The 27,291-nt window shown below is 43.9% G+C and overlaps 1 protein-coding gene across 5 annotated transcripts in view; it reads right to left on the bottom strand.

Annotated features, from left to right (window-relative positions):
- AMOT (angiomotin) overlaps positions 1-27,291 on the bottom strand; it is a 70,139-nt gene that overhangs the window by 13,614 nt on the left and 29,234 nt on the right. For all 5 annotated transcript variants that reach the window (XM_083722140.1, XM_083722138.1, XM_083722141.1 and 2 more), the window contains 5 exons: positions 22,122-23,015; positions 8,485-8,986; positions 5,989-6,133; positions 4,303-4,389; positions 1,786-1,931 (listed from right to left, as the gene is read on the bottom strand). In XM_083722140.1, coding sequence (XP_083578266.1) covers positions 1,786-1,931; positions 4,303-4,389; positions 5,989-6,133; positions 8,485-8,986; positions 22,122-22,957 — 1,716 coding nt within the window. In that variant the 5' untranslated portion in view covers positions 22,958-23,015. The remainder of the gene's footprint in view (positions 1-1,785; positions 1,932-4,302; positions 4,390-5,988; positions 6,134-8,484; positions 8,987-22,121; positions 23,016-27,291) is intronic.

Here is a 27,291-nt window from a genome sequence, read left to right as displayed (position 1 = left end):
CTCTCTTCAAAGGAGATGGGAAAGACAACCAAGGCAGCTTTAAAAGGGGATTAGGGCAAATTCATGAAGGAGGAGAGGGCTACCAACAACAATGGCTGTGCTCTGCCTCTACAGCTGGAGGAAGCAATGCTTCTGAGTATCTGGAATGCTTCTGAGTTGCTGGAAACTGCAGGAGTAGGGAGTGGTCTTGTGCCTGAATCCTGCGTGCTGGTTTCCCGCAGGCAACTGTTTAGGAGAACAGGATGCTGTACTAGGTGGGCCACGGGTCTGATCCAGCAGGTTTTTACGTTTTTAATGCAGCTGCTCTGAAATCAGATAATCTAGCAGCTGCGACCATCCTCCAACATTTGTACTGAAAACACAATAGCACCAGCATTCCATTGCATGAGGGTTTCTTTCTTTTCTTTTACAGCCTTGGTCACCCTGGTGACCCCAAGATACCCTGGACCACAACAGCCACCAGTCCCTGGCCAGCCCAGTTCCCCCACCTGCACAATGAACTCATGTAGCCCACCCCATCTACAAGCCCCCCGCCCCCCATTGCTACTTTTGGAAGCATGGAAAGAAAAAAAAACAGAGAAAGGAGGAGAGCACAGTTCCTCATTTTATTCCCCACATACCCAGCTGCGCAAAGACTGAAATCCCGCTGTCTGAGACGCACTGAAGAATAAGCATGCCACCGTCCAATTTTGTTATCTGGGCATCAGGAATGAAGCCACCCCACCCTACTTTATTTCCAAAAGCGAGCTCAGAGGCCCAACTGGACTTGCATAAAAACAGCCTTCACAATACTATGCCCAATCATCCTCTTAAAAAGGAGTCTGGAAAAGGTTAAGCAAGCAGAGGAGAGTCAAGGGAGCAAGAAAAGTGAAAAAGCAGCGTGCACAACACACACACACCAATTATCTACATGTGCCAAGAACACCACTTGGCAAAATCCTTCCTCTTTCGTAAGGCTAGATTGGAAATTATTTACAATTACGGGCTCAGAAATGTGGACTAAGCACACAAAGGATCTGGCCAAACCACCTATAACAGCTTGATAACCAGTCGGTGCTAAAATCATAGGCCTAGTTCTCCTTTTCAGAACTCAAACACCCTTCACACAATGGTGTTTTGGAAAATTACAGTAAAAAAGAAAAGGGCAAGTCTTTTAGGGATTTTAGTTTCCTTAATAATGCTCAGTGAGTGTTTGAAGAAAGGGGGTCCGGCAGTCAAGCTGGCATCCTTAAGGACATTCCATTCTTACTGGCTTTTAGCAGTGCAGATCCTATAAGTTTAACTGATGCTCATTCATGGAAAAGCATCCACATTAATTTGCAAGAGGAATGAAAAGCACCAACCTGGCCCTTCGCAAGAGCTTTAAGCACAAATGCTGGTTGGGATCTCACTTATTTGAGATGAAAGCAGTGGAGGTTTTCCTTTTCAAAATGTTTTGTTTTTAAGACCAATTTCCAAACTTTCTAAACTCTCCAAGGGACCTTTGCAGATATGACTAAACTGAGATATACAGCTTTAACTATATTCTTTCATGACTCTCTTGAGATATATGAAAAAAGCTTTTGTGCTGCCCCCAGGACATTATATGATGGGCATCTGGATAATTTGTAAGGATTAATAAGAATCATTTATGCTACTGCGCAACTTGATATGACTTTCTTTGCTTTTCTGTTAAAAGTGAATGTAGATGACAGAATGCAAACACAAAAGTGTGAAACAAGAAACAGACTGAACATGTGACGAGAACCTCCAGCAGCTCCTCTGAGCTGGGGAATGGGGCCTTACCTCTTCTTCCAGTTTCACCACTTTGGCCTGAGCATTGTTCAAAGCCTGGTCGCGAATTTCAATGTGCCTCCTCTGTTCCTCATTAGCAGAGCGAACTCCAGCCAGCTCGATCTCTAGCTTCTCCTTCTCCCTCTGGGTTTCTTTGTCTGTCCGAATAAAAGGGGAGTGGAAGGAAAACTTTTTAAGAAAATGGGCAGAAGGGCAAGGAGAAAGATTGAGTCGTCTTCTGGGAAATCCATTTAAAATCTCTGTTTCTTTTAAGATGTGTATCACCCTTCTTCATTCTACCTTTCCTCCAAGGAGTGCAAGGCAGTTGGCATGGTTCCCCCCTGACACTTTTATCCCTACTACAACCATGTGACAGGCCGTGACACTGGTGGATCTCAAGTTCTAGTAAAAAAACAAATTACGATTCTGCAAGCCTGATGTTTGTCCACCTGTGTTTTATATATTAACAGCCTCAAAAATCATAGCTCTTGCAGATGTCGAATTCAGTGCCTCACCGTGTAGAGAAAAGGATAATATATGGCTAGCAGGAGTGATTTCGCACACCTAATTCCCAGGAAGATTATCTGACTGCTTTGGTCAAGTCCAGCCTTCGCCCCATTCCTTAGCTACATGAACTCCACAGTGGGGTTTGCTACAAATGAGACAGACAACACCCATGCAAACATAGATCCTAACTGTGCAATTCCTTGTTCGTGTGAAGGAAAGTCAACTGTGGTGTGCAAAAACAACATTTTGTGCTAGTGATTAAGGATCTGGATGATTTGGGTTGGGTGATTAGAGGGAGAGAAGTGAGTCTACCCCCACAAAAGGGAATTGTGAAAATTGGACTTCAACTAAGGACATTTGATTTGGCTGAAGCAAGCACACACACATGAGATGAATCCCAAATGGAATGGATTTGCGGCTTGCTTTAATCCAACAAGAAGTGTTTTACGAAGAATGAACTATCTGGAACCTCTGCAGTGAGGTGTCCAAACAAGACCCATTTTACGGGTTACTATGTTAAAAAACAAAACAAAACAAACAGGATAATCCAGGCATGCCTAAGGCATGAGGTGGCGCGGCAGAAATGAAGAATGAATTCACCAAGGGTGCTGCTTTTTGTGGAGCTGCTGTGGTTCTCAGCATTCTACCAGTTGGATGCCAACACTGACTCACCTCTTGAATAAAATACATCCAGCCCTGACAACACAGTAGAAAGCACATTCCAAGCTGCGGCATCATCCCATGCCTAAGGAATCACACCAAGTCATTTTGTTAACAGAACCAGATTTTATCCAGCCAGCAGACAGGCTAAGCAGTGCCAGTCTTGCAGGTGCAGAGAGAATGGAAGCAGAAGATAATCACACACAGAATTTTACACTGTATTCACATTGAGATTTTAGTGGTAGGGCTCTGTTTATAAATGTTATATGCTGACAGGGTCTCACTCCCATCACCAATTGTGCCACAGCATTCTGCACTAACTGCAGCTTTTGGATCAAGCCCCACATAGACCACATTCTAGTAATCCTATCATTAAATAACATTTTTTTAAATTGCAATTTTAATTTTAATGCAATGGCAACACAGTTAAGTGCTGTCTACTGGTTGGAGCTCTGAGGTACAGCATCTGCTCTGAGCATCTGCTCTGAGCGTGGTACAGCATCTGCTCTGAGCGTGGTTCAGTCCCCAGCATCTCCTGCAAGGTCTGGGCATGCTCCACATCTGGAAGCCTGGAGGGCCACTATCAGCCAGTGTTGACAATACTGAGCTAGATGGGCCAGTGTTCTACCTCGGGAGAAAGCAGGTTGTGTGTGCTTGTCTGTGGTTTAAACAAAAAAAATTCCTTCCAGTAGCACCTTAAAGACCAACTAAGTTAGTTCTTGGTATGAGCTTTCGTGTGCATGCACACTTCTTCAGATACCTGGTATCTGAAGGTGCTACTTTAAGGTGCTACTGGAAGGAATTTTTTTTGTTTTGACTATGGCAGACCAACATGGCTACCTATCTGTAACTGTCTGTGGTTTGTAGCTCAATTTTAATGCTTCTTTGCAGCAAAAAAAAAAAAAAAGGGTTCACTCATGTAGGGAAGGCTTAGTAAATTGCTCCCTTTGCATCAGTTCAATGAGCCAGAAAAGAAATCCCTGCTGGCATCTCCAGGAAGAGCTGGGAGAATTCTATAATCTCTCACTTTGTTCTGCACTATAGAACTACATCCAGTGCAATTTAGGAAAGGTAGCGGTAATGTGGGGGAGAACAAATAAATGTTCAGGGGAAGTGTGAACGTGTGGAAGTCAAGAACTGTAGTGAGTAAAGGGTGGGAAAGTGAAGCTGCTTATCACTATGAGCAGCACTGATTGCGCCTAATTTTTTTTAAAGACACCGCCAGCATCTCACCATCTTATGCTATGCTGAGCCATTCCCAAGCCCACCCACTGCTTGCCTTAGTGATTTCTGAACAGCTGTCACCTCAAGCCCAACTTTGCAACAGGCCTCAACCATATTAAAGGAGAAATTCAGACTCACTTTGTGCAAAGAGCTGGCAGATGGTTTTCTTGTTATCCTCAGAACCTTCCTTCTCCGCAAGCTGCTTGTTGGCTGTTTCCATACGCTCTGCAGAAGAGAAGATAAATACATTTTACAGAATCCGCACAGCTAATTGCAGTTAGCATACTGTACGTTTTTCTAACACCAAGCTTCCTCAATCAATCTGGTGCTCCGGCTGGAGCTGATACCAAGTTGCAGTGAAGTGGATAGCAATAAAAGATGACTGGATAAATTAACGGATGGTAAAGCTATCAATGGCTACTGGCCACAATGGAGGCTAGTTCTCATGGCTGAAGAAATAAGTGCAACAGCATTTCAAGAAGACTCTGTTAGGCAATCAGGGGTGGTGAGAGGGCAGTGGGAGAGAAGGAGAGGTGCAGGGTCACTTTACTGGAGCACCTGAGAAACCAGCTGTTATTAGCCCTTCCTCCCCCTTGAACTGTTTATATCTCAGCTGCTCATTAGAAGATCTCTTCTGGTATCTGAGTTTGCTTATTTTCTCCTCCTTCCCCACTCATTTGCCTTTTCTGCTGTGTCTTTTAGATGGTGTGCCTGAGGACAGTGACAGTCTTTCTTTCTTTCTTTCTTTCTTTCTTTCTTTCTTTCTTTCTTTCTTAAACTGATCTGAAAACACCCTCCAAGACCTCTTTCCCGGCTGAAGGGTGTAGTTAGAAAAAGCTATAAATAAATAAAAGTTTTAAGCATAGAATTTCTCAAAATAGGCTAGAGAGCTTTTAGGTATGGCAAACTGCCACAATGGCACAATTCAACATCTGTGTCGCTACAACAGAGTCAGAAGACAGAGAATGCAGCACTTGGGTAGAAATCTCCCTTGAGCTGTGAAGCCTATCAGACAACCTGGAGCTTGTCACACGCTCTCAGCAGAACAGAGTGCCTGTGTGGAGTAGGGGTTAGAGTGTCAGACTAGGACCTAGGAGACCAGAGTTCAAATCCCTGCTCAACCATGAAGCTCACTGGGTGACTTTGGGCTAGTCATTGCCTCTCAATCTAACCAACCTCACAGGGTTGTCGTGTGGATTAAATGAGCCAGGGAAGAACTATGTATAGCATCTTGAGCTCCTTGTGGGGGAAAGAAGGTGGGATATAAAATGAATGAATGGGTGAGTTCTCAGAGACCTCAGAGTTGCCATACAGCAAGTTTCGCAGGCAAGCAGGATACCAATGTTTTCCCAGTCCAAGTTACTACACAGAGCTGTTGTAAGGGGAGGCGTGCTAAGACTTGTAAGCCAATAAAAATTATTTACAAGGGAAATAAATAGTGTAGTATTAGAATCAAAAATCTTTCTATCATAGTACTAATCTTAATTACATACATTAGTCAGTCATCAGTTATCAGTGCTAACACGTAGAGTATTTTAAATGTCTTTTTAATGCCTGTGTCTGCACTCCTGGAACCATCTGTTTAGAGAAATGCTGGTAGCCTTAGTGGCCAAAGGTGATTTTTATTAGCCTGCACAGTAGCCATGGCTCTAACTGGAACACCTGTACCTGGAAGAAAACGACATTGGCATAATGTGTTCCTGGACTGCAACTCCTATCATCCTTGACCACTGGCTTTGCTGGCAGGGGTTGATGGGAGCTGGAGCCCAGCAACTCCAAGCCCAGGGAAGCCTGCTTTAAACTCATGTACAAACAGAAATTTACCTCTGAGGTCTCTATTGAAGTCATGCAGCCTTCGTATCTCTCCTTCCAGCTTGTTCCTCATGGTCTTCTCCAGAGTCTCCCGCTTTGTGGAAGACTTTTCCAGGTTATTGTAAGCTTCTGAAACTTGCTGAATTTCTGTTTCCAGCTGGAGCAAATAAGAAAAGAAAACTATGCATGCATTTTCTATCCATCATCTATCTCTCTATCTCTCTATCTATCATCTATCTATATCTATCTATCTATCTATCTATCTATCTATCTATCTATCTATCATCTATCTCTATCTATCTATCTATCTATCTATCTATCTATCTATCTATCTCTATCATCTATCTATCTATCTATCTATCATCTATCTATCTATCATCTATCTATCTATCTATCTATCTATCTATCTATCTATCATCTATCTATCTATCTATCTATCTATCTATCTATCTATCTATCTATCATCTATCTATCTATCTATCTATCTATCTATCTATCTATCTATCATCATGTGCCTACCTACCTATCCACTATATAACAGTATTTAGCATGAACATATATAGGCTTTGTGGTGGTAGTGGGGGAATGAATGACTAGACCTCATGCAAAAGAACGCAGATCACAACCATGTTGCAAACAGAACACCTTTCACTCAGTGAACCAAAGGCACACGATACTGTTCTGGTACTGAAGCAAGCAGGTCTGGTCATGAGAAAATTGGATGGGAGAAGGAGGGCCATAGCTCAATGATCAGAGCATCTGCTTTGCATGCAAAAGGTCCCAGGTTCATGCCCCAGCATCTCCAGGTAGGACTGGTAGAGACCCCGTGTCTGAAATCCTGGAGAGTTGCTGTCAGTCAGTGTGGACAATACCGAGTTAGGTTGACCAATGGATCAGACCAGTGGCCCATCTGGTTCAGCATCCTGTTCTCACAGTGGTCAACCAGATGCCTCAAAAGGAAGCCCACAAGCAAGAGCCCTCTCCCCTTCTGTGGTTTCCAGCAACTGGTATTCACAAGCATTACTGCCTCCAACTGTGGAGGGCAGAGCATGACTCCCTGGCTAGTAGCCATCAATTGCCCTCTCCTCCATCCATTTGTCTAAATCTCTGTTAAAGCCATCCAAGTTGGTGTCCATCACTGCCTCCTGTGGGAGCAAGTTCCATAGTTTAACTCTATGCTGTGTAGAAGTCTTTTCTTTTGTCTGCCCTGAAACTGCCAACATTCAGCTTCACTGGATGCCCACAAGCCATCTAAAAGGGTGTCCCATGGAAGATGGAGCAAGCTTGTTTTCTCCTACTCCAGAGCGTAGGACCTGAACCAATGGCTTCAAGATTCTGACTAAACATCAGGAAGAACTTTCTAGTGGTAGGAGCTGCTCAATAGTGAAACAGACTCCCTCAGAATGTAGCGGATTCTCCTTCCGTGGAGATTTTTAAGCAGAGGTTGGGATGGGCATCTGTCATGGAGGCTTTAGCTGAGATTCTGCATTGCAAGGGCTTGGACTAGATGACCCCAGGGTCCCTTCCAACTCTACAATTCTATGATTCTATGAAATGAGTCTCCTCCACCTTTCCAAAAAACGCAAAGTTTTGTGGGTCAACGAGAGATGTTTCAACACCCTCACAAAAGCCACAATTTCTAGGACATGTGCACAGGAAGCTGCCTTCTTGGTCAACATGGCTCAAGTGTTATGCACGTTGACCGGAAGATGTTCTCCAAGGATTCAGGCCAGACTTGCCCAGCCCTCTCTAGAGATGCTGCTGGGGACTGAAGCCAGGACTCTCTCTGTACAAAGCAGGTCTCAACCACTGTGCAAGGGTCTTCTGAAGCCATAAGCAAGACAGCAGCAGATGTACGCAAAAGCAAATGTGGTCCAACAGTATACATGCAGGCTAAACCAAGACATGATGAAGAGAATGCCATCACTCCCATATGAGGAAAGGTGGCAACGTTTGGGACTTCTCAGTTCAGAGCAAAGGCGAATAAGAGGCCAAACAATAGGAGTTCATAAAATTATGCATGGCCTGGAGAAAGTGGATAGAGAATTGTTTTCCTCCCTGTCTCATAAAACTAGAACTTGCTGATATCTGATGAAGCTGAATGTTGGAAGAATGTTGGACAGATAAAAGAAAGTACTTCTTTACTCAGCGCACAGTTAAACTTTGGAACTCCCTCCCACAGGAGGCAGTGAGGGCCAACAACTTGGATGGCTTAGAAAGAGGAGTGGGCAAATTAATGGAGGATAAAGCTATCAACGGCTACTAGCCATGATGGAGGCTGCACTTGGCCTCCGCGTCAGAGGCAACAATGCTGTTGATGGAAACTGCAGGACAGGAGAGGGCTCTTGTGCTCAGGCCCGGCCTGTGGATTCCATACAGGCATCTGGTTGGCCGCTGTGAGAACAGGATGCTGGACTTGGAAGGGCAGCGGTCTGAAGGGCGCTTCTTACACTCCTCAGAATGAAATACTAAATGGGGGTGGGATGGGGAGGTTCCACCAGTTCTTACCTTTTGGAGCCTGGCTACTTTCTCATAGCACCCTTCCAGCTCCTGGCGCAAAGCTCTGTTCTCATCAGAGAGGATCTCCACCATCTGCTGGGCCCTGGAGACAATGGCGAAAGGGTCGACAGGCATCTGCTGGTATGGGGAAGGGGTCGGCTGGGGCCTGCTGAGGGCCGAGTAGGAGTCCCCTTGCTGATGCTGATGATGTTGCTGCTGCATTTGCATCTGCATCTGCTGCTGCGGCTGGAAATGCTGCTGCGGCTGCCCAACCACAGGCTGGCACAGCCGGTAAAGCTCTCCCTGGTGGACATGGCTGGGCAGAAAGAGCTGCTGGGTCCGTTGCTGGGAGAAAGGGTCTCCTTGGACAGGGGTGTTTGGAGGCTGGGAAGGAGACACCCTGGAGGGAGGCAGCGACTGCAGGAGCGTCATGGAGCCCAAGGAGGTGAGTGAAGACGTTGGGCTGTGGTGGTGAGGAGGCCTCTGCTGCAGCTGGTGCTCCAGGTTCTGCCTGCAAAGACCAACAAACACCAGTGGCTCACTTGGGCTGATCTGGCAAAGAGACAAAGTCATATGAACAGAGATGGGTGTGTGACCAAGGCCTCTACAGCCTGGCCATATGATGCAGGGGGTGATGGGAGTTGTAGTCCAGCCCGCAGGGGTTGCTGGGAGTTGTAGTCTGACCTGCAGGGGCTGGTGGGCATTGTAGTCTGACCTAGAACCTGCACTGTACCACTTCAGATTGCAGGTGATGGTTTTGATCATGGAATGGTACCCGACCAAAAATGGTTCCTACGTATGAAGAGTTAGTAGGTCAGGTAAAAAGTCTTCAACCCAGAGAACTCATTTTTAATGTGTAAGACTTTGTCCTTTTTTCTTGACATGCAAGAACTGTCAGTCACATGGGCCCCCATGTGCAGTCTGAATTGGTACAGTCAGTTGGTACTGACTGACAACCTCAGTGAGAACTAGATGCTTGTTTGGCCCAGCTACTGTATATCAATCTTCCATCAAATACAAATTAGCCTGAAAGCATAACCATTTCAGAAGCAAATAAAAATTTTTGAGGCTGGCTTAAGAAAATCCCTTCTAGCATGCAAAAGGGAAAAAGAAGAGTGATCAAAGTGCCCCACTGCAAAAACCTTTGTTCTCATGTTAAGGTTTACTGTCTGAACCTCCCAAAAATTTCTTACCTGCTGCATTCTGCATTTATATTTATTTGTGAAAAATATTTTGCCTGCTGTTCTCCAGATGGAGAATAATACATTTAAAAAAAAAAAATGCAGTGAAAACATCAATGCAACTATATAAAGGAGACAGTGAGCATTCCCTCTCCCAAAAGATGTGGCAAACATTAAAAGCTTGTTTACAGTTTCCTTTGAAGAGACACAGCCCTGAATCTGCTGGATGCTGTTCCGTTAGGGTACCAACAAAGACATATGTGCTCCCTCAATTGTTACCCAGCAGCAATCATTCCATTAGGCTTCCTGAACTCTCCATACCAGCTGTCCATTACAAGAACCTTAACTTTAAGAATGTAATCCTAAGGACAAAGACTGCCTTACTACTCATTTTCGTTAGCAGTTCTGGAAGCCCTTTCAGCTAAAGAACAGGGTACAAATGCTATGAATGAATGAATAGGCCACTGGTTCTGTAATCTGTAGGCCGCCATCAAGGAAGCCCTCTCCACAATGACCACCAGTACACAAAGAAAATAATCGAAGCAAGTTCTTAAAGAATGGGAAGGTGTCATATGGAAGAAGACACACCTTCAGCAATCAATGCTCAGGTTAAAAGCAGAACCTCATCACCTTGAATTTCACCTGGTAACAAACTGGTTAGCAAGAGCAGTGCACACCAGCCCACATGTTAGATGCTCTCTGTCACCAACACCAGAAATCACCTGCTAACACACTATCTGCTTAACACAAGAACAGCCCTGCTGGATCAGGTCAGGGGTGCCAACTATAGGGGGCCCCAGGGGCCTGAGCACCCACAAAATTTTTGTTGTGGGTGCTCAGAACCCACATTGCTGGACTCCCGACACAACTTCCGGTGCCTCATGAAGCACCAGAATTCACGTCTGAGGCCTTGCGAGCCCTTGGAGATTTTAAACAGCATCGGAAACAGAGACCTTGCAAGACAGGATAGCTCAGTTGGTTAGAGCTGACAAGAGTGTGGTGCTACTAACAGCAAGGTTGCAGGTTTGATCCCTGCATGGGACAGCTGCATATTCCTGCATTGCAGGGGGTTGGACTAGATGACCCTCAGGGTCCCTTCCAACTCTATGATTCTAAGAGGGTTTCCATTTTATCTTAGAACAGTCTGTCCTACCGTGGCATTTGAAGCAATGTGTGCTGGTAAGCTTATTCTTTGAAAAAATCTTTTAAAAATCACATGCAAGAGGGTTTGAATCTCATAACAGAGATACTACGTCTAGAAGAGATGCTACTCAAAGACTGCCTGTCTGTCTAATAAATTTACTTATCTGGACAGACAGTTGTCCAGGTGGGGGCAGGGGGCTGGGTATGCTGGTCCACAGCAAATAGCAATCTGACATTCTGAGATCATGCATGTCCATTTACATACACCTATGCATGCCACTCCGAGATGCAGATTCTAAGGAGTTGGAGGAAAGGACTCAGTTTATTGGGAAATAAACATTACAAAAAGAGATATTTGAATTTCCCTTAAGAACAAGAAGAGGATTAACAATGGAGGTACCTTTAACAAGGATTATCCCTAACACCCCAAGATGCGAATAGAACACATGCAAATGGCCACTATATATGGCAGGACAGGACAGAAGGTAGATTGGGATCTACCAGCAGGTCTCCAAGCAACAAAAAGCTTTTGTCCCTTATGAAGAAACACTCTGGCAAGACCCAGGAATGGAATATTTCTTGGCGGATAAAAAGAATAACAACATTAATGACCAAGTTTGCTTCTCAGCTGAAAGGTTTCCGAAGATGAAACTTTCACGTTAATTGCAAATTGTATCTCATGTTTTTCTTTTCCATATCATATAGTATTTTAAATATGTGCATATCTTATCTTTTGCATCATACTGAATTTTAAACAAGGAAATGTTTTAATTAATCTTCAACGTTTCTATTCTTTGTATGCTCTGGGTATGTGACGGGATAATAAATCACAGAATCATGCAAAGTCAGAAGAGACCACAAGGTCATCCAGTCGTACCCTCTGCAATGCAAGAATCTAGCTAAAGAATCTCTAATAAGATGGCCATCCAACCTCTGCTTGAAAGCCTTCAAAGAAGAGGAGCCTACTATTTTCAAAGGTAAGTCCACCCCACTATCAAATAGCTCTGACTGTCAGAAAGTTCTTCCTGATATTTAGCTGGAATCTCCTTTCTTGTAACTTGAAGCCACTGGTTTGTGTCCTATCCCCTGTAGCAGTAGAAAACAAGCTGGCTCCATCTCCTATGTGACGGCCGTTCAGATAATTGAATATGGCTATCATGTCTTAGAACATCAGTCTTCTCTCCTCCAGGCTAAACAAACCCAACACCCTCAACCATTAATGACTGACCAATTGACAAAAATCCTGCTCAAACCATCTAAAGACTAAGCAGGAGTAGTGGATTCTGTGACCTAGTCGTCCTTCGTGGGCTAAGCAAATGCCTAGAGGCACCCTGGTCCTTAAATCTATGTTCTGCACCTGCACACACACAAAGCACACGCATCACATAAAAGCATATCAGGTAAAAGCCACTATATGGGACCTGGTTCCAGTTAGTGGACCACAGGGTTCTAGTCAGAAAAACATAAAGGATTCCACAAAACCATATAGTGCCTGGTCTGGTCTGTGGAAGCTACTCCTATGACTCCAAAAAAGGGAGGGAGAACGAGACACAGTTTATGGTATTCATTATTGATCTAATTATCTCAATTATAACTCACCTTTCCTGCAAGGAGTTCAAGGTGACATGCATAGTCTTTCTCCTCCCCATTTTATCCTCAGAGCAACCCTGCAAGGTAGGTCCAGCTGACAAGTAGTGACTGGCCCAAGATCACCCAGTAAGCTTCGTGGCCAACTGGTGATTTGAACTCTGGTCTCCAAGGTCCTAGTCCGACACTCCAGCTACCACATCACAACTGGCTCAATATCTCCTCCAAACAGTAAATGAGGAAGATGTGGGTGTGGTTTCAGAAAAGAGAAAAAGGTCTGTGTTTCCCCTTAAATTTGTCAGGAACCACATTAAGTGTTATATGCAAACTCAACCCTGCTGAATTCATAGCCGTGACAGATGGCCTGGGACTGCAGAAAGGAGGCGAAAGGACAGTCTTGCCCTGTCCATTGGCCGAAGGAACAACAACCACTAGACAGCTGTTTATTAGGCAAGATCGGCGAGAGAAGATCAGCTTGACCTGAACCAAATATAAATACATAATAGCTTAGCAGTTCATTGCAGTCTTGAACAGTTGAACCCTGTCCTACATATTTTGCAAGCTTTGTCTTCTTAGTCTGAAGTCAGATACTTATTATTATTATTATTATTATTAATGCTAAGGAGTTGCTTTGGGGGACAGTAACGTTAACATTTGCTGATATTTTGTGAGCACAGTATTATTTCAAAGTACCCTATGCAAAATGAATTACTGGTTCATTTTGGATTCTGTTCGCTTTTAGCTATGCTTTGTGTACATCTTATGGGCACTGAACTAATGTGACTTCAATCATACGCAGCTGAAGACTGACAGGTTGAAATTCTGCAAGATAAAGGTGGAGAGTTTTAAAGCTCTTTTTGCACTAGGTTTTCCTGGAGCAAAAATATCCTTTCAGCTCTCAGCCTTGTTTGGGGGGACAAGGCCCTCCTTGTCACATTGGTTCTGGGATGCACTCACGAGATCTCACAGGGCTGTCTTGAGATCCCAGGAGATCCCAGGAGATTCACAGGGACCTCTCAGCACAGTCACTCTGGAAAGTTGAGATGCTCGTATGGAGGAAGGTTGAGTATACAGTCATACCTTGGAAGTCGAACGGAATCTGTTCCGGAAGCCCTTTCGACTTCCAAAACCAAAGCTCAGCTTCCGATTAGCTACAGGAAGCTCCTGCAGCCAATCGGAAGCAGCGTCGGACATTCGGCTTCCAAAAATAGTTCGCAAACCGGAACAGTCACGTCTGGGTTTGCGGTGTTCGGGAGCCATAATGTTTGACAACTAAGCTGTTTGAAAACCAAGGTACAACTGTACACATTTTTGTGCACATATTGAACCCCTGGAACCAAACCACAGCATAAAATACGACTGTACTGTAGTTATAGGGTGGAAATACAGGGTGGCTTTTTAAAAAAAATATTCTGGTTGTAAATAACCTCTAGTACAGTAATAATTAACAATGAAAATGAACTGAATGGCAAAAAGTATGCAGCCTACAAGTGCTCTCAGCTGCTCTTAGCTCTTGGTTGGAGGGCAAGGAATTTATTTCTAAGTTTTAGGTGTTCTTAGTCCGCTGCTGCCCTGCTTCCATTGCATAATATTACCTGAATTAATTAATTGCCACCTGAGTCTCACTTCCACACCCCCATTGCTGCTGCTATTGCCTCCCTCCACAAATTACAAGTTAGGAACTATGTGTTTAAGTCTTCTTACTGTTCTTCTGTTACAACTGTCTTCACAATGGGGGTTATTCAGGTTAAAAAGAAGGGAGGAGGGAATCCTTGTACATATTATAGAGGTGAAATTTTAGCTGCTTCTGGCAAAAAAAGCATTCTAAAGTTCTCCTAAAAAGAGGGAAATGAAGTCATGTGAATATTTTAATTCAAATATGCAGAACGGGATTCACAGCCCAAAAGGAAGAAATGCATCACCAGAAGATACAGATTTTGCATTAAATCGGTGTGCTGATTTATAAGCATAGAGACAGATTTAGAATTGATTGCTATGATTTAAATAAAAATATGGTGAATCTGACCATGGGGAGTGGAGGAGACTGTGCTACCCCAATGCAGAAAAAAATGCCTCAAGACAAGAAATAACTCTAATACACTTTAACACCCAAAGGCTGTCTGTTGGTTGAAGTTCCCATAGAAAATGAGCCTCTAGGAAAGGACATTATTAACATTAATAGTAGTGGTAGTAGTATATTTTATTATCATAACCATGAGCAATCTGTCAGTTTCTAAACCACCATCTCAAAGTGATTTAAACAAGTTAAAAACAGCAAGTGCATTTAGAACAAGACTAAAACCCTAACAGAAAACTTTTTGATTACGGTATCTTTTGATTGTTTATAGAAAGTGCAGGCAGTTGGTGATTACAGGGATGCTATTCCGTAAGGATGCTATTTGCAAGTGAAGTGCAGGATATATTAATCACCCTGTCTTCCGGTGGTTAGAGCAGAAAAATACTGTATTGGGATGAGATGGGTAAAGATTACCGGTAAATAATACATGAGAGGTTCAGGTCTTTGAATCATCAAAGGAAGGGTGGGGAGCCTGTGGCCCTCCTGAAGTTGTTGCCTTCCAACCTCCATCAGCTCCAGCCAGCACTGACAGTCACAGGTTGGCCTGATTTAAGGGTCCTAAACAGGAACCAAAAAGCAGAGTATTTAGGAAAACGCAGAGATTGGTTTTCCTGCATGAAAGAAACCAAAGGCTTCCTGAACTGTTTTTGAAGGTTGGTTCCGTAAACTCAGCCCCAATGCCCCCTGCCCTATAAAAAGCATGATTCAGAATAGCGGTTTGCACATTCCACTAAGGAAGGTAACAAGACAATGAAAATTCAGACCAGCAATGATTAATCGCACATTTATTCAAAATGCAATTGAAACTATTCAGTTTAATTAATTTAACAAAACTGATGAACATGATCTGGTGATACCAGTTTTTCGAAGTCTGACAGTCACTGAAACCTCCAGCGCCTCCCTGCCTGTTAGCACTCCCTGGGGTGTGGGTATGTGCTATTGCCCACTTGGGGAACCACTGAACTAAAGTGTCCAATCAGTTCAAGGACTACTGTTAGCACAACAAGGCATCTCCCTCTCTATGTCTCATGTTCCCTGCCCTGCATCTTTATTTTATTTCTTTCTTTATTACATTTATAAACTCCCTTTACCTTCCAAGGAGCTCAGGGTGGTGTAGATGGTTCTCCTCCTCCTCATTTCATCCTCACAACAACCCTGTGAGGTAGGTTAGGCCAAGAGATGCTGACTGGCCCAAAGTCACCCAGTGAGCTTCATGGCTGAGTGGGGATTTGAACCCTGCTCTCTCAGGTCACAGTCCCACACCCTAACCATTACGCCACACTAGCTCCAGAGGACTGGAGGAACCCCAGAATAGATTCAGGAGGTGGGGGGGGGGGGGAGAGAAGAAGTGGGAAAGTTCCGCTGTGCAAGGAGAAATCTTTGCGCCAACAGAACTACTGAGTTAGCACTACCCTGACTTAGCACAAACCCAATTTATGTTTTTACGCACAAAAAGAACCTAAGACCAAAGTGCTCACCACTTTTGAAAGACACCATGCAAAATAGCGTTTTTTTTCCTCCTCAGGGCTGGACGCCACCTTCTTGGCAAGTAGACCTAGACTTCTACAAAGCTGCTCAACTACATACCAGGGGAGAGGATGTTTTTCATCTATGTGGGTTTGAATGCCTCAAGCTCTGATGACCCTGTGCATCGGGAAGGCTCACTGCCTGATCTCACACAGAGTTAGGCATCTGGTTTAGGCAATTATTCATAGGTCTGACTTTCAGAGCAGAGCGGAAGACATGACTTTAGCTGTTAGTTGGTGGTCTCCAATTCTGGCGAATTTAGCAATACAACTGGTCACTTTCCTTCAAGATGGCGTTCCTGTATAGTTGTGCCATGCCAATCCTTAAGAAAAGTGATCGCTCAGAGCCTTGGAGCTACAGACCTACCAGTCTTTTAGATGTAGTCTCTAAACTATATAAGATGTAGTCTCTAAACTATATAAGTTAACTAAATAAGTTACAAGAATGGGATAGGAAACAATCTGTGAAAAACAAGCAGGTTTCATGCAGGGCAGGAGTACTGTAGACCAGACTTATCAGCAAATTTGTGAACACACCAACAATCCAAACAAGTTCATTTTTATAGCCACTGTTCATGTTCATCAGCCTTTAATTTAACAGAGAGTGATTATAGCATAAACATTGATAAAATAATACTCTAGTTATTCAGTTACAACATCAAGAGAATCATTTGCCTTATCACGAGCATTTCTTATCAAGCAAGGAATGAAACAAGGCTGTCTTTTGATGTAATTTCTAGTAACTATTAACTATTTAAATCCAGGTACAGTGGTACCTCTAGATGAGAACGGGATCCGTTCCGGAGCCCCGTTCGCATTTAGAAGCAAACGTAACCCGTGTCCGCGCATCTGCGCGGGTCACGTTTCGGTGCTTCTGCGCATGACGTCATTTTGAGTGCCTGCGCATGCGGCGAAACTCACAAGTAACACACTCCGTTACTTCCGGGTTGCCGCGGAGTGCAACTCGAGCCTGCTCATCCCGAAGCACATTCAACCTGAGGTATGACTGTACGGCTTTCCCCTTCCTACTTTCCCCCTTCAATTGGAAATCGTAATTTGTCTGAAATGCTTTGGGCTGATGACCTGGTCTTGCTCTCCTTGAACAGAACATTAACCAAATTTGGGCAACTCTGTAAAAGAAGATCAGCTGACAGTAAACAATAGGAAAACTAAGGCCATTAGACATAGGAAGAAGGCACCTAGGTTCAGGTGGTCATTAGATGGGCATGCCCTTGAACAGATCCACATGATGAGAAACTCGTATGGGTGCAATTAAATTACTGCATGCCAGGTCCATACAAAAGGCGGCTAATTAATCGATACTGCTCTTGAGATCTTTGTGCCTAAATTCATAGCACAAATGTTACGTGGGGCATAAGCTTGGGGAATAGGAGCCAAATCTGAGCTGGAAATTCTGCAGAATAAGTTTATGAAGCAGACACGGGGAGCCTTGAGCTTGCTCCTTCATTGATTGCAGCTAGAATCTGTTTAGCGTACATCAGATATTGTCATAGACTAAACAGCCTGGAACGCTAAGCTTTGCTGGTTGGAGCATTTGAAACACTATTTTACTGTTATAATTTTTGTGTTCTTCCATGTAAGAGATCTATTAAATAGTACTCCTATTGCAACCCCCATAGGACCTTATGATGATGGGTAGGCAATAAATAAAATAAAATAATTAATGAATATAATAATTAAAAAGTTGTTGAGCTTTTTTCTTTTACGGAAAACCTCAGAATCCAAAATCCCCCCCCCCCCCAGGTAAATGGCAGCCCTAAATAAAAGATAGACAAAGGATTTGTAATCTCCCCATGCGGAAATATCTTAGTCCCCATGTTCTCAGGAACTGGATTTTGGATCATGATGTTGATCAAGACAAAGCATCTGTGGTTGATGCTTCCCCCCCCCCCCCATCTGGTACACCTAAAATCAAGATCAATCATTCAAGGCGCCGTTATTTCTATTCACAGCTCCTCGGAGCTTTTACAAAACCTAGGTTTCGGCAGATGCCCTCAGCATATTTAGACAGGAGACACCTTGGAATCTCAGTTGCAGAATGGATATGGATATTCAGTTGTAATCAGATCTAAAATATTATGCATATCTCCATGCATATCTGCTTTTCTTTTATTGATTTGATAATTGCAATGAAGTGCAGACATAACAAAGAATCAAAAATTTAAGCCATTAAGTGCCGCAGCATGGAAGGACAAAAGTACAAAGCTATAGTACAGGTCCAAAGAAATAATAAAGTATTAACTTATACAAATATTCCTTTTACAAATAATGAAGATTTATAAAAATAAAAGTATTATGCACCTATGGATAATAATATTATTCTCATTATGGAGAATAAAGATTATATATAGTCTTTAGGAATAAAATTTGCATAAGAAATAAAATTTGCTGTTCTGCCCTTTCCATTTGGAGCCCCAAAGAGAGATATTTATCCCCTATTCTTCAGCTGTATTCAGAATGTCTAGCTGATAAACACATTACACATTCGGTAGCTAAACTTGCACTGTCAAGAATTATCATGTATTATAAATCTTAACACAATGTTTCGTTACCCTTGCTGGATGGCACACATGGCTACTAATGGTTGTCCTGTGACTTTCTGCAACATGCATCTCCTTTAATTCATGCATTGCTTTAGAAACTATATAATTTTTGTACTGGAAATGCCTTTGGCTGTGTTCAATAAAGCTGACTGTCAACACAGCAGCAGCAGTAGCAGCAGCAGCTGGTGGCTCCCTTGCTCAATGGGAGGAAAAGGCACTCTGCATGTGCTCAGGTAAACTCTTTTAATATTCCCACTGGCTAGAATATTGGACACAATTTGCTGACTGGGACAAATAAATAAATTCTGGTCCAAGCTGGGCAGCAATCATATTTCTCATTTCATAAGAGTCACAGAATTGAAGAGTTGGAAGGCCCCCAAAGGATTATCCAGTCGAACCCCCTCTGCAATGCAAACTTTTCTGCAAAGACAAAATTTAGAATACATCAACCAACAATCAGAAAGAGGGGGGGTCGTTTCCTGCTGCTCTTCAATCTCTATTCAGAGGTATTATACAACTAATTTCAAATCATGCATGCAAACCAAAGCTTAAAACAGAGAAGCAGCGCAGAATTCATCCAGCAAAACCCCATCAATGGTCTACCTGCAATCTGAAAAATGCACAGAACTTTTGTTGATATTTGGGACAACTCACATGCTGTATCGTGAAGTGTAGAAGGTAACAGAGTCACTCCTGGATGGGAGAACACGTTTCTTCAGTGAAACAAAGCAGCCGGTAAGCCTAGGCTTACATTTCCAATCTTTGGAGGCACCAGATTTGGGGAAAAAACGCTCCATCATCAATGCCTGAGCCAAAAGCACAGCAAGAATCCTATAGACTCAAGAACACCAGACTCTTCCCTCAGCAAGTGTGGAACCAATGTGGAAGGAAAACGCCTATGCGTCCATACAAGAGAGAGACAGACAGACAGAGAGAGATATCTCGGTGCCTCTCCAAGAACACATACCAAGGGGGATGTACACGGTCAAGGCAACAACTGACATCAGGCATGCGCCTTCCCTGTACTCCTTTTGGCGAAGGCTAGAAGCATTTTTGTTAAGGCAAGCCTATCTAGATATGTGGAATGCTGAAATGCAATTTAGTTATATTTCAGCTCAATCGTCAATTTTAACTGTATTTTGAATTATTATTTTTGTAAGCAAACAAACAAACAAACAAACAAACAGATGCTTGCAACTTTGTCCCATGTCCATTGTTTTAATGCTTTGTTCTCCTGTAGAATGCTTAGAGATTCTATTTGCTGTCAAGAAGGCAAGAGCCAGTGTGGGGATGAGGACCTGGAAGAGACCAGGACTCAAATCTCACCTACCTACCCACTTGACCATGAATCTCATTAAATGAGGGGCAGAGCCATGCACACCACACCTTGAGCTCTTTAAGAGGAAAAGGTAGGATGGAAATGCAATGAATAAATGACTGAACTGATATTTGAAGACAGAAAAAATAGTTTGTTTATTTATATATCACATTTAGATCCCTTCTTTTTTCCTCCAAGGAGCAAAAGGTGGCACGCATGGTTTATCCCCCTCCTCATTTAACGCCCACTACAATCTTGTGAGATAGGTTAGGCTACAGGAGGCAGTGACCGTGGCCAAGTGGGGATTTGAACTCTAGCCTCCCAGGTCCTAGTCCAAAACTTTAACCACTACACCACACTGGCTCTTAAAGGTTTGAAGGTTGGGCCAGATGGAGCTCTCTTCCAGGTCCTGGAATCCCACCGAACTGGCAAATGGATCTTACTTGAACACTAGCAATGGCAGAGCAGCAGGCCAAATTGCAGTGGCGGGACAAAGGGAGGCTATGTGGCAACAGAGGGGAGTTGCTAGAGGCTCTGGAGCAATAGCTGTGAGCTGCAGCTGCCCCAGAGAATCTGCCTCACACTGTCTAATGAGAGGGTTGGGCTTGCTGAAAACACCACCAGGTTCTAATTCAGACTATATTCAATGAAACCCTTGCTCAACCATGCAGTACACCACAAGAGCAGCCACAGAGAGCTGACAGCATCCTGCTGCAGAGTGTGGTTTCTGTTCATGGAGAGCAAAAGGGAAAGGCATGGAAGAGGGTACCCTGGAACATTTCCCAGAATCCTCTGCAATGGGCAAGCATTCTGTAGTGAATAAATTGATGTGGCACTTGTGCCCTGGGGGAAGTAAGTTTGAAAGCCACAGACGTCCACAGCAGGAGCCATAGCTAACTGAGGAGTACAGCGTCTGCTCTGCATGAAGGTGCCAATTCAATTCTCAATGGGATCCCTAGGTATCTTATGCCCAACACCCAGGAGAACCGCTGCCACTCAGTGTAGACCATACTGAGATAGACAGAGCAACATCTCTGACTATCACAGCTTTCTACAGTCTATTATTTTAGTTATCTGCTTAACTTACAAATATAACTGCTCTTTGTTATCAAATTCCAGGATGGTTTACAAAGAAAAAACCCACTGAAACAGTAGTAAGCAAAAATCACAAATACTGTACAACATTCCCATAGTAACCTCCCTGCAACAATGCCAAACAGAAAACATGTCACTCAAGAGGCTGGTAAAAAGATGAGCAAGTGTTTGTTTATATATATCAGTCTCTAACAAACTCTAAAACATACTCCAGCAGGGAGCCGGAGTAACAAATGTGCTACACCAGCAAAATATCTTTCTCTGGTTGCCACAAGATCTACACTGGGAGTCAATAGGAGCAACCAAGAAGGAATGATGCACAGATCTAAGTGAATAGGAAGCTTGACTGAGCTGACTGCTGCTAGCCTGAGCGATGACCCAGTAACTGCTATGTAAAACCACCAGCGGGAGAATTACCACTCTAGTAACCTCTATCCTGGAAGGGTCAGGCCTCTCACATCCCTTTCTGCCTACAGCACTTTTCAGTGACAGGTGCAGCTATCAGGAAGTCCTCTTGTTCCTCCAGCTGTTTTTAAGGAAAGCCAGTTTCACATTAGGACGGCTACTGGCCACCATGATGGCCATGTTTTGCCTCCAGTGTCAGAGACAGAAATGCTTCTGAATACTAGTTCCTGGAAACCACAGTAAGGAAAAGGGCTCTTGAGCATCTGGTTGGCCACTGTGAGAACAGAATGCTGGACTAGATGGGCCATTGGCCTGCATCCTGCAGGCTCCTTATTTTCTCTTGATTCCCATTAGCGAAGTACAAAACTGAGACATCACCTGAAAATACCACAAGTTCCCAAGGATGGTTTGTGCAGACAGGTAAGGAAAAAGCTGAGAAGAAATTCTCAAAAGCGCCAGCAAAATACAGTAAGCCCACAACTTATGTGCATTTAACTTGTGTGCAATCAGCAGTTATGTGTGTTGCAAGAAAAATTAAAAGGGGGTTGACAGGGTTCCAGGAAAAATGACTTTGGCAATCTGGCATGCCACTGAACCCAATGTGTCTTGACTATAAGCGATTTTAGCTTTGGGCGTTGTCCTTGGAACATAAGCCCTGTGTATGTTGCAGGCTTACTGTAGCTCATTCTGGGACCTTGGGCTGATTTGCTCCCTTTCTTTGGTTTCGTGCATGAAAGGCAGGCTGCTTACCTGAAAGATCCATATTCAGGAGGATGCTGGTACCTCATCAGTGGCCCGTCAGCTCGGCCTTGCTGACCCAGGCGGTGGTCGCTGTAGAAATGCCCAGGGTCCATCTGCTTACAGCTCATTGGAGGGGTGGGCATGTTTTTGTAGGGGTACTCGGGAGGAGGCCCCCTGTGCTCCATCCCTTTCATATTTGGCTGGGGCGGGGCTGTCACAGAGTTCTTGTAGAAGTCGTTGGTCTGCTGGGAAGAGAGCGGGGAGAGCGGGGCGCTTGTGACGGGCGCGTGGGCCTTCACACCACTGGTGGCCAGAGACAGCTGCATCAGCCTCTCGCTCAGGGAGCGGACGTGCCCTTGCTTTAAGTCCTTGAGTCCTTCGTCCTGGTGGACCTTCCCAGGGCTCACACGCTGGACTGTCGGGCGCCCCTCAGTCCTCATCTTCTGGTTGGAGACCCCCGTCACATAAAATGCCGCCCCAACGCTGGCGTGCTGTTGGCCCCTGAAGTACTGGGACTGGACTTTCGCTTCCTCATAGGTTGGGAGGTCTTCGCTGTTCTGGAGCCTTGGGGAGAGCTGCTTCTCCATGACACTGTTGTCCATTTGTATTTCCTGGCCCTGGGGCTCCTGGCGGGCAACATGGGCTCCGGCCTGGTGGTCCTGAGGGCTCAGCCCTTCGCTTGGAGTCCCTGGGCTCCCGTTGCTGGCGAAAGTGGGTGCGTTGCCTGTAGCTTGGTGGTGCAAAGCGAGGAGGTTGCGGCTGTCGCTTGGGTTCCCATATCGCAGCTGCTCCTGCAGCAGGCGCTGTAAAACTGTCGTGGCCGTTTGCTCGTCTGAATTCCTCATCTCAACTGCGAGGCCTCGGGGGTGGAATGCGAAAGGGGGCGCGCAGGCTGCCCGTGACCTGGAAAGGAGGGAAAGAAAAGAGGGGATTGTTGGCCTACACATTGAGTGAGAAAGGTGGAAGTTCGGAGGGAGAAGGCAGAAAACCCCATACCTTTCCTTATTCAGCGAGTGGGGCTTAACAAAAAGATTGCCATTAGCACCTTGGGACCAGTTTGTCTATGAGACTGCCTTACCCTGACTGCTTCAATCTGTGGCATTAGCACTATTACGGGCGCTGCCTGTTCCACATTTGCAAGAAATCAATCTTTTAGTGTTGCTGGATCTATAGTCTGGAACTCCCTGCTTATTGACATCAGGCAAGGCACCTTCAATGCACTCTTTCCAGTGCCTGCTAAAAACATTTTTGTTTAGACCTACCTGCGCAGACATGTAGAATGCTGACACACGTTTTAATCTGTTTTTCATTTATTGCTGCTTTAATCTTTTATATGTTTATAACAGGTGGTTTTTTTTTACTGTTTTTAGTGATAATTTTATTGCTTTGTTCCCTTTGTAAACCACGTTGAAGGGTTGTTGTGGGTTTTTTTTTAAAATAATCAAGCCATGTCTAAATTTTGTGAAATAATAAATAAATTCAGACGAAGGGATTTATCTGAGAAGGTGGTCTGAAATAAGAGCCACAAGAAGCGTCAAGAGACTAGCCATAGGTTTGATTGCTAAAATACAGACAGCGTCTATACTGTCAAGTTCACACCATCATGTTGAACCATGGTTGAAACCTCATTTTCAGACATGGCTAAAAAATTCCCACTTTGCTCTCTCTCCCCTCCCTCCCCCCGCCCACTGCCACAACTCCTGCTATGTTGCCAGGAAAAGGGGCAGAGTTCATGGCTGTGCGGTTTCTTTTGGAAAAAGCAAACTTCCAAGCAGTAAGCTCCTTATTTGCTCCTTGTTTGGAGAAAAACAAACCAAAAGCCCAAGTTTGGACATCGCAACAAGCTAGTCCACTGGTTCCCTAACAGTTTTGGCCCATCAGCCCCTTGGTTCCAATAAGCTGGTGCCCATTCCCCACCAACCTTACCTTATAAAGAATGTTATTTAGAATAGTGGTTTTCATGATCCACTAAGGAATATAATAAGATAATAAAATTTGGAACAGTATCAGTTACTTGCACATTTATTCAAAATCCAACAAAAACTGTTCCGTTTAATTGATCCAACCAGACCAGGGGTAGGCAACCTAAGGCCTGGGGGCCAGATGCGGCCCAATTGCCTTCTCAATCCGGCCCATGGATGCTCTAGGAATCAGCGTGTTTTTACATGAGTAGAATGTGTCCTTTTATTTATAATGCTTCTCTGGGTTATTTGTGGGGCCTGCCTGGTGTTTTTACATGAGTAGAATGTGTGCTTTTATTTAAAATGCTTCTCTGGGTTATTTGTGGGGCATATGAATTCATTCATTCATTTATTTTTTCAAAATATAGTCCGGCCCACCACAAGGTCTGAGGGACGGTGGAACGGCCCACAACTGAAAAAGGTTGCTGACCCCTGAACCAAACTGATGAACTTGATCCAGTGACAGCAGCTTTTCAAAGTCTGAGCTTCATTTACACCCTCAGCGCCTCCTGCTGTCCCCTTGCCTCTTAGAACCCCCTTACATAATCCCACCTCTACCAGGTAGTGCTACTGGCCCTTTGGGAACCACTGAACTAGACTCTGACTTGTTTCCTGGCGGCGGCAGCAGTAGAGAAGGAGCACAGAAATGATTGTTAAATGTAAACAAGGTGGAGAGCTTAACACTTTGTTTTGCACTGGGTAACCCATGAGGAACCAGAGTGAAAACGGATTCTAAGCTCTCCGCCTTGCTTGCTGGGCAAGACTTAATTTGTACACAGGCTCTGGGAGAACAGGGAATTCTCTCTTTCTAACCCTCATTCACTAGTTGTGGGGCAGTTCCAAAGGCTTGCCTATATGCAATTTCTGGGATCGTATGCTAGAAACAATTAGAAATGTCATCAATCAATACCAAAAAAATGTTATATGGTTGTATGAAACAATACAAATAAACCAATCTAATTTAACAGCTTAAAACTAAGCAGGAGAGGGAATAATGCCTAACACAGTAAAAATATTTTTTTTTAAGTAATATACCAATCATCCACACTCTCCAGAGGATGCAATTATTTCTAAGAGTTTGTATCCAAGATTAAATCTTCAAAGATCCAGAGGTCATGGCCACTAAAAAGTCCCCAGTTTCTAGCTGTTTTCTGCAACTCAGGAGCACCCCCTTGCAACCAAGTTGAGATTTCCTGCTACGAGATTTGGGACTCTCCTCTGGTTGGGTAGAAGAGCTGAAGACAGCCTTTCAGCTCACTCTCCAGAAAGCCTTTTGATGTGTGCTGAAGAGGAAAACTTTCAATTGTTGTACGATTTGCATAAGCAAGCAAACAAACTGCTTGCAGCAGTAAAATGGACTACTTCTCTCTTGGGCCAGGAGCAGGAGGTGAGATCTGGCTGATTTTCACCTCTTAAATCACTAACTTTGCAGGTAGCAACTGATGGTATCTTCTGGGGAATTTCAGATAGTCTCTCAGTGTGAGACCCATTGAGGTTTGCAAGTTTTACTTGTGGACCTCTTGCTGTGCTGGCTGGTTATTTAAGGGGTTTCTAATTGGTTCTGGTTTTGCTTCTCAAAACGGCTCTAGCTGCAAAGCAGTGCCTCTCTTCTCTTGCTTTGGCTTTCATTTCTTCTAATAATAATATTTTTGCTGGCTTCCCTGCAGAATAACGGTTTTCCCCCTTTATTTGGGTTCTGCTGCATCTCTTTTTTCCCCCCTAGGAATGCAGGGCTGGGGAGAGCAGACTGAAAATTATGTCAAAAAAGGAAGATTTCCTTTGGGTTTCCTTTCCTGATCCAATAGTCACCTTTGACTGGACTTAACTGTCCAGGAGTCATTTACCTTTACCCTTTCTGTGTACCTACCCATTCTGAAGTTTTATTTTGTGTATCTGATGGTGTGTTTGGTATGGAGCAGGGAGTGAAAGTAGGGTAAATATTCTTATATCTTGAAATAGATAAGAGAACCATTCTGGCTTAATTCATCGTTCCGGTCCTATCCATCTGTGATAGTGAGTTAAATTGACTGGGTGCATGTTGTCTGCTTTTTGAATCTAGGTTTGCAGCATGAGACATAGCATCTTTCTAGTCCTTTCTGGAGATCACAGAATCATAGAGTTGGAAGGGACCCTGAGGATCATCCATAGCTGTCAACGTATCCCCTTTTTAAAGGGAAATTCCCTTATTCCAAATAGGATTTCCCTTAAAAAAGGGGGAAAGTTGACAGCTATGGGATCATCTAGTCCAGCAAAGTTTGCTGATGACACTAAGTTGTACAGGGTTGTTGTTGTTGTTGAACTAAAAGAGGCTATGAGGCGACCAAAAGGATCTCTCCAAACGGGATGAATGAGAATTAAAATCACAAAGCTGGTTCAATGTTAACAAGTGTAAAGTGATGCCTGCTGATTCTAACATTACATATGTTACTGAGGTCTGAGCTGGTGGTGACTGACCAAGAATGACATCTTATGGTCATAGTGGATGGATCAATTAAGATGTTGATCCAGTTGTGGCAGCGGTAAAAAAAAAAAGCAGGGGGATTAAAGTTTAGGGATCATTTTGAAAAGGATTGAAAACGGAACTGGCAATATCATAACCGCTTTCTACAAGTCTATGGAGCAACTGCTCTAGAAATACTGTTTATAATTCTGGTCACCACATCTCTTAAAGGATATCATAATGCTGGAAAAATTTAGAAAAGAGCATAAAACCTCAATCCTGTTGTCGTTACTCTTGAATATCACATTTCCAGAAGGCATGGATTGAAATATTCATCTTCTCTCCCCTCCCCTCCCAAGGCATACAAAGGAGAAATTTATAAGATGGTAGCTGAATGGGAATGAGATGCAAAAAATACGGCCAGTGATAATTACAGCTTAATTGTATGTTCAATAAACGGTGAGATCAAACAAGGGAGAAGTGGGGGGTTTTGGGTTGCGGAGAACGATACAGCTCCTTGCCAAGGGTGCAAACAACCCTCGACATGCCTCTGTCACTGAGTTCAACTGCGACTTAGCTGTCCAAAACCATGTGTAGGTTTATCACATTATCCAGCTTCTCCAGCAAAGTATCCTTGGATCTTTCATATATACAGCGATAATTGAGAGACCTCATGGATTGACCTCCATAGAAATTTTATCAAACAGGACCGTGCCACCATCATCACAAGAAAGCCAAAACACTGCTGGGATATTTTAGGAAAGATTTCAAAACAATA

Source organism: Podarcis gaigeae, assembly GCF_964106915.1.
Source record: "Podarcis gaigeae genome assembly, chromosome: Z".
Classification (NCBI taxonomy): Eukaryota; Metazoa; Chordata; class Lepidosauria; order Squamata; family Lacertidae; genus Podarcis; species Podarcis gaigeae.
This window is presented reverse-complemented; position numbering and strand designations above follow the sequence as displayed.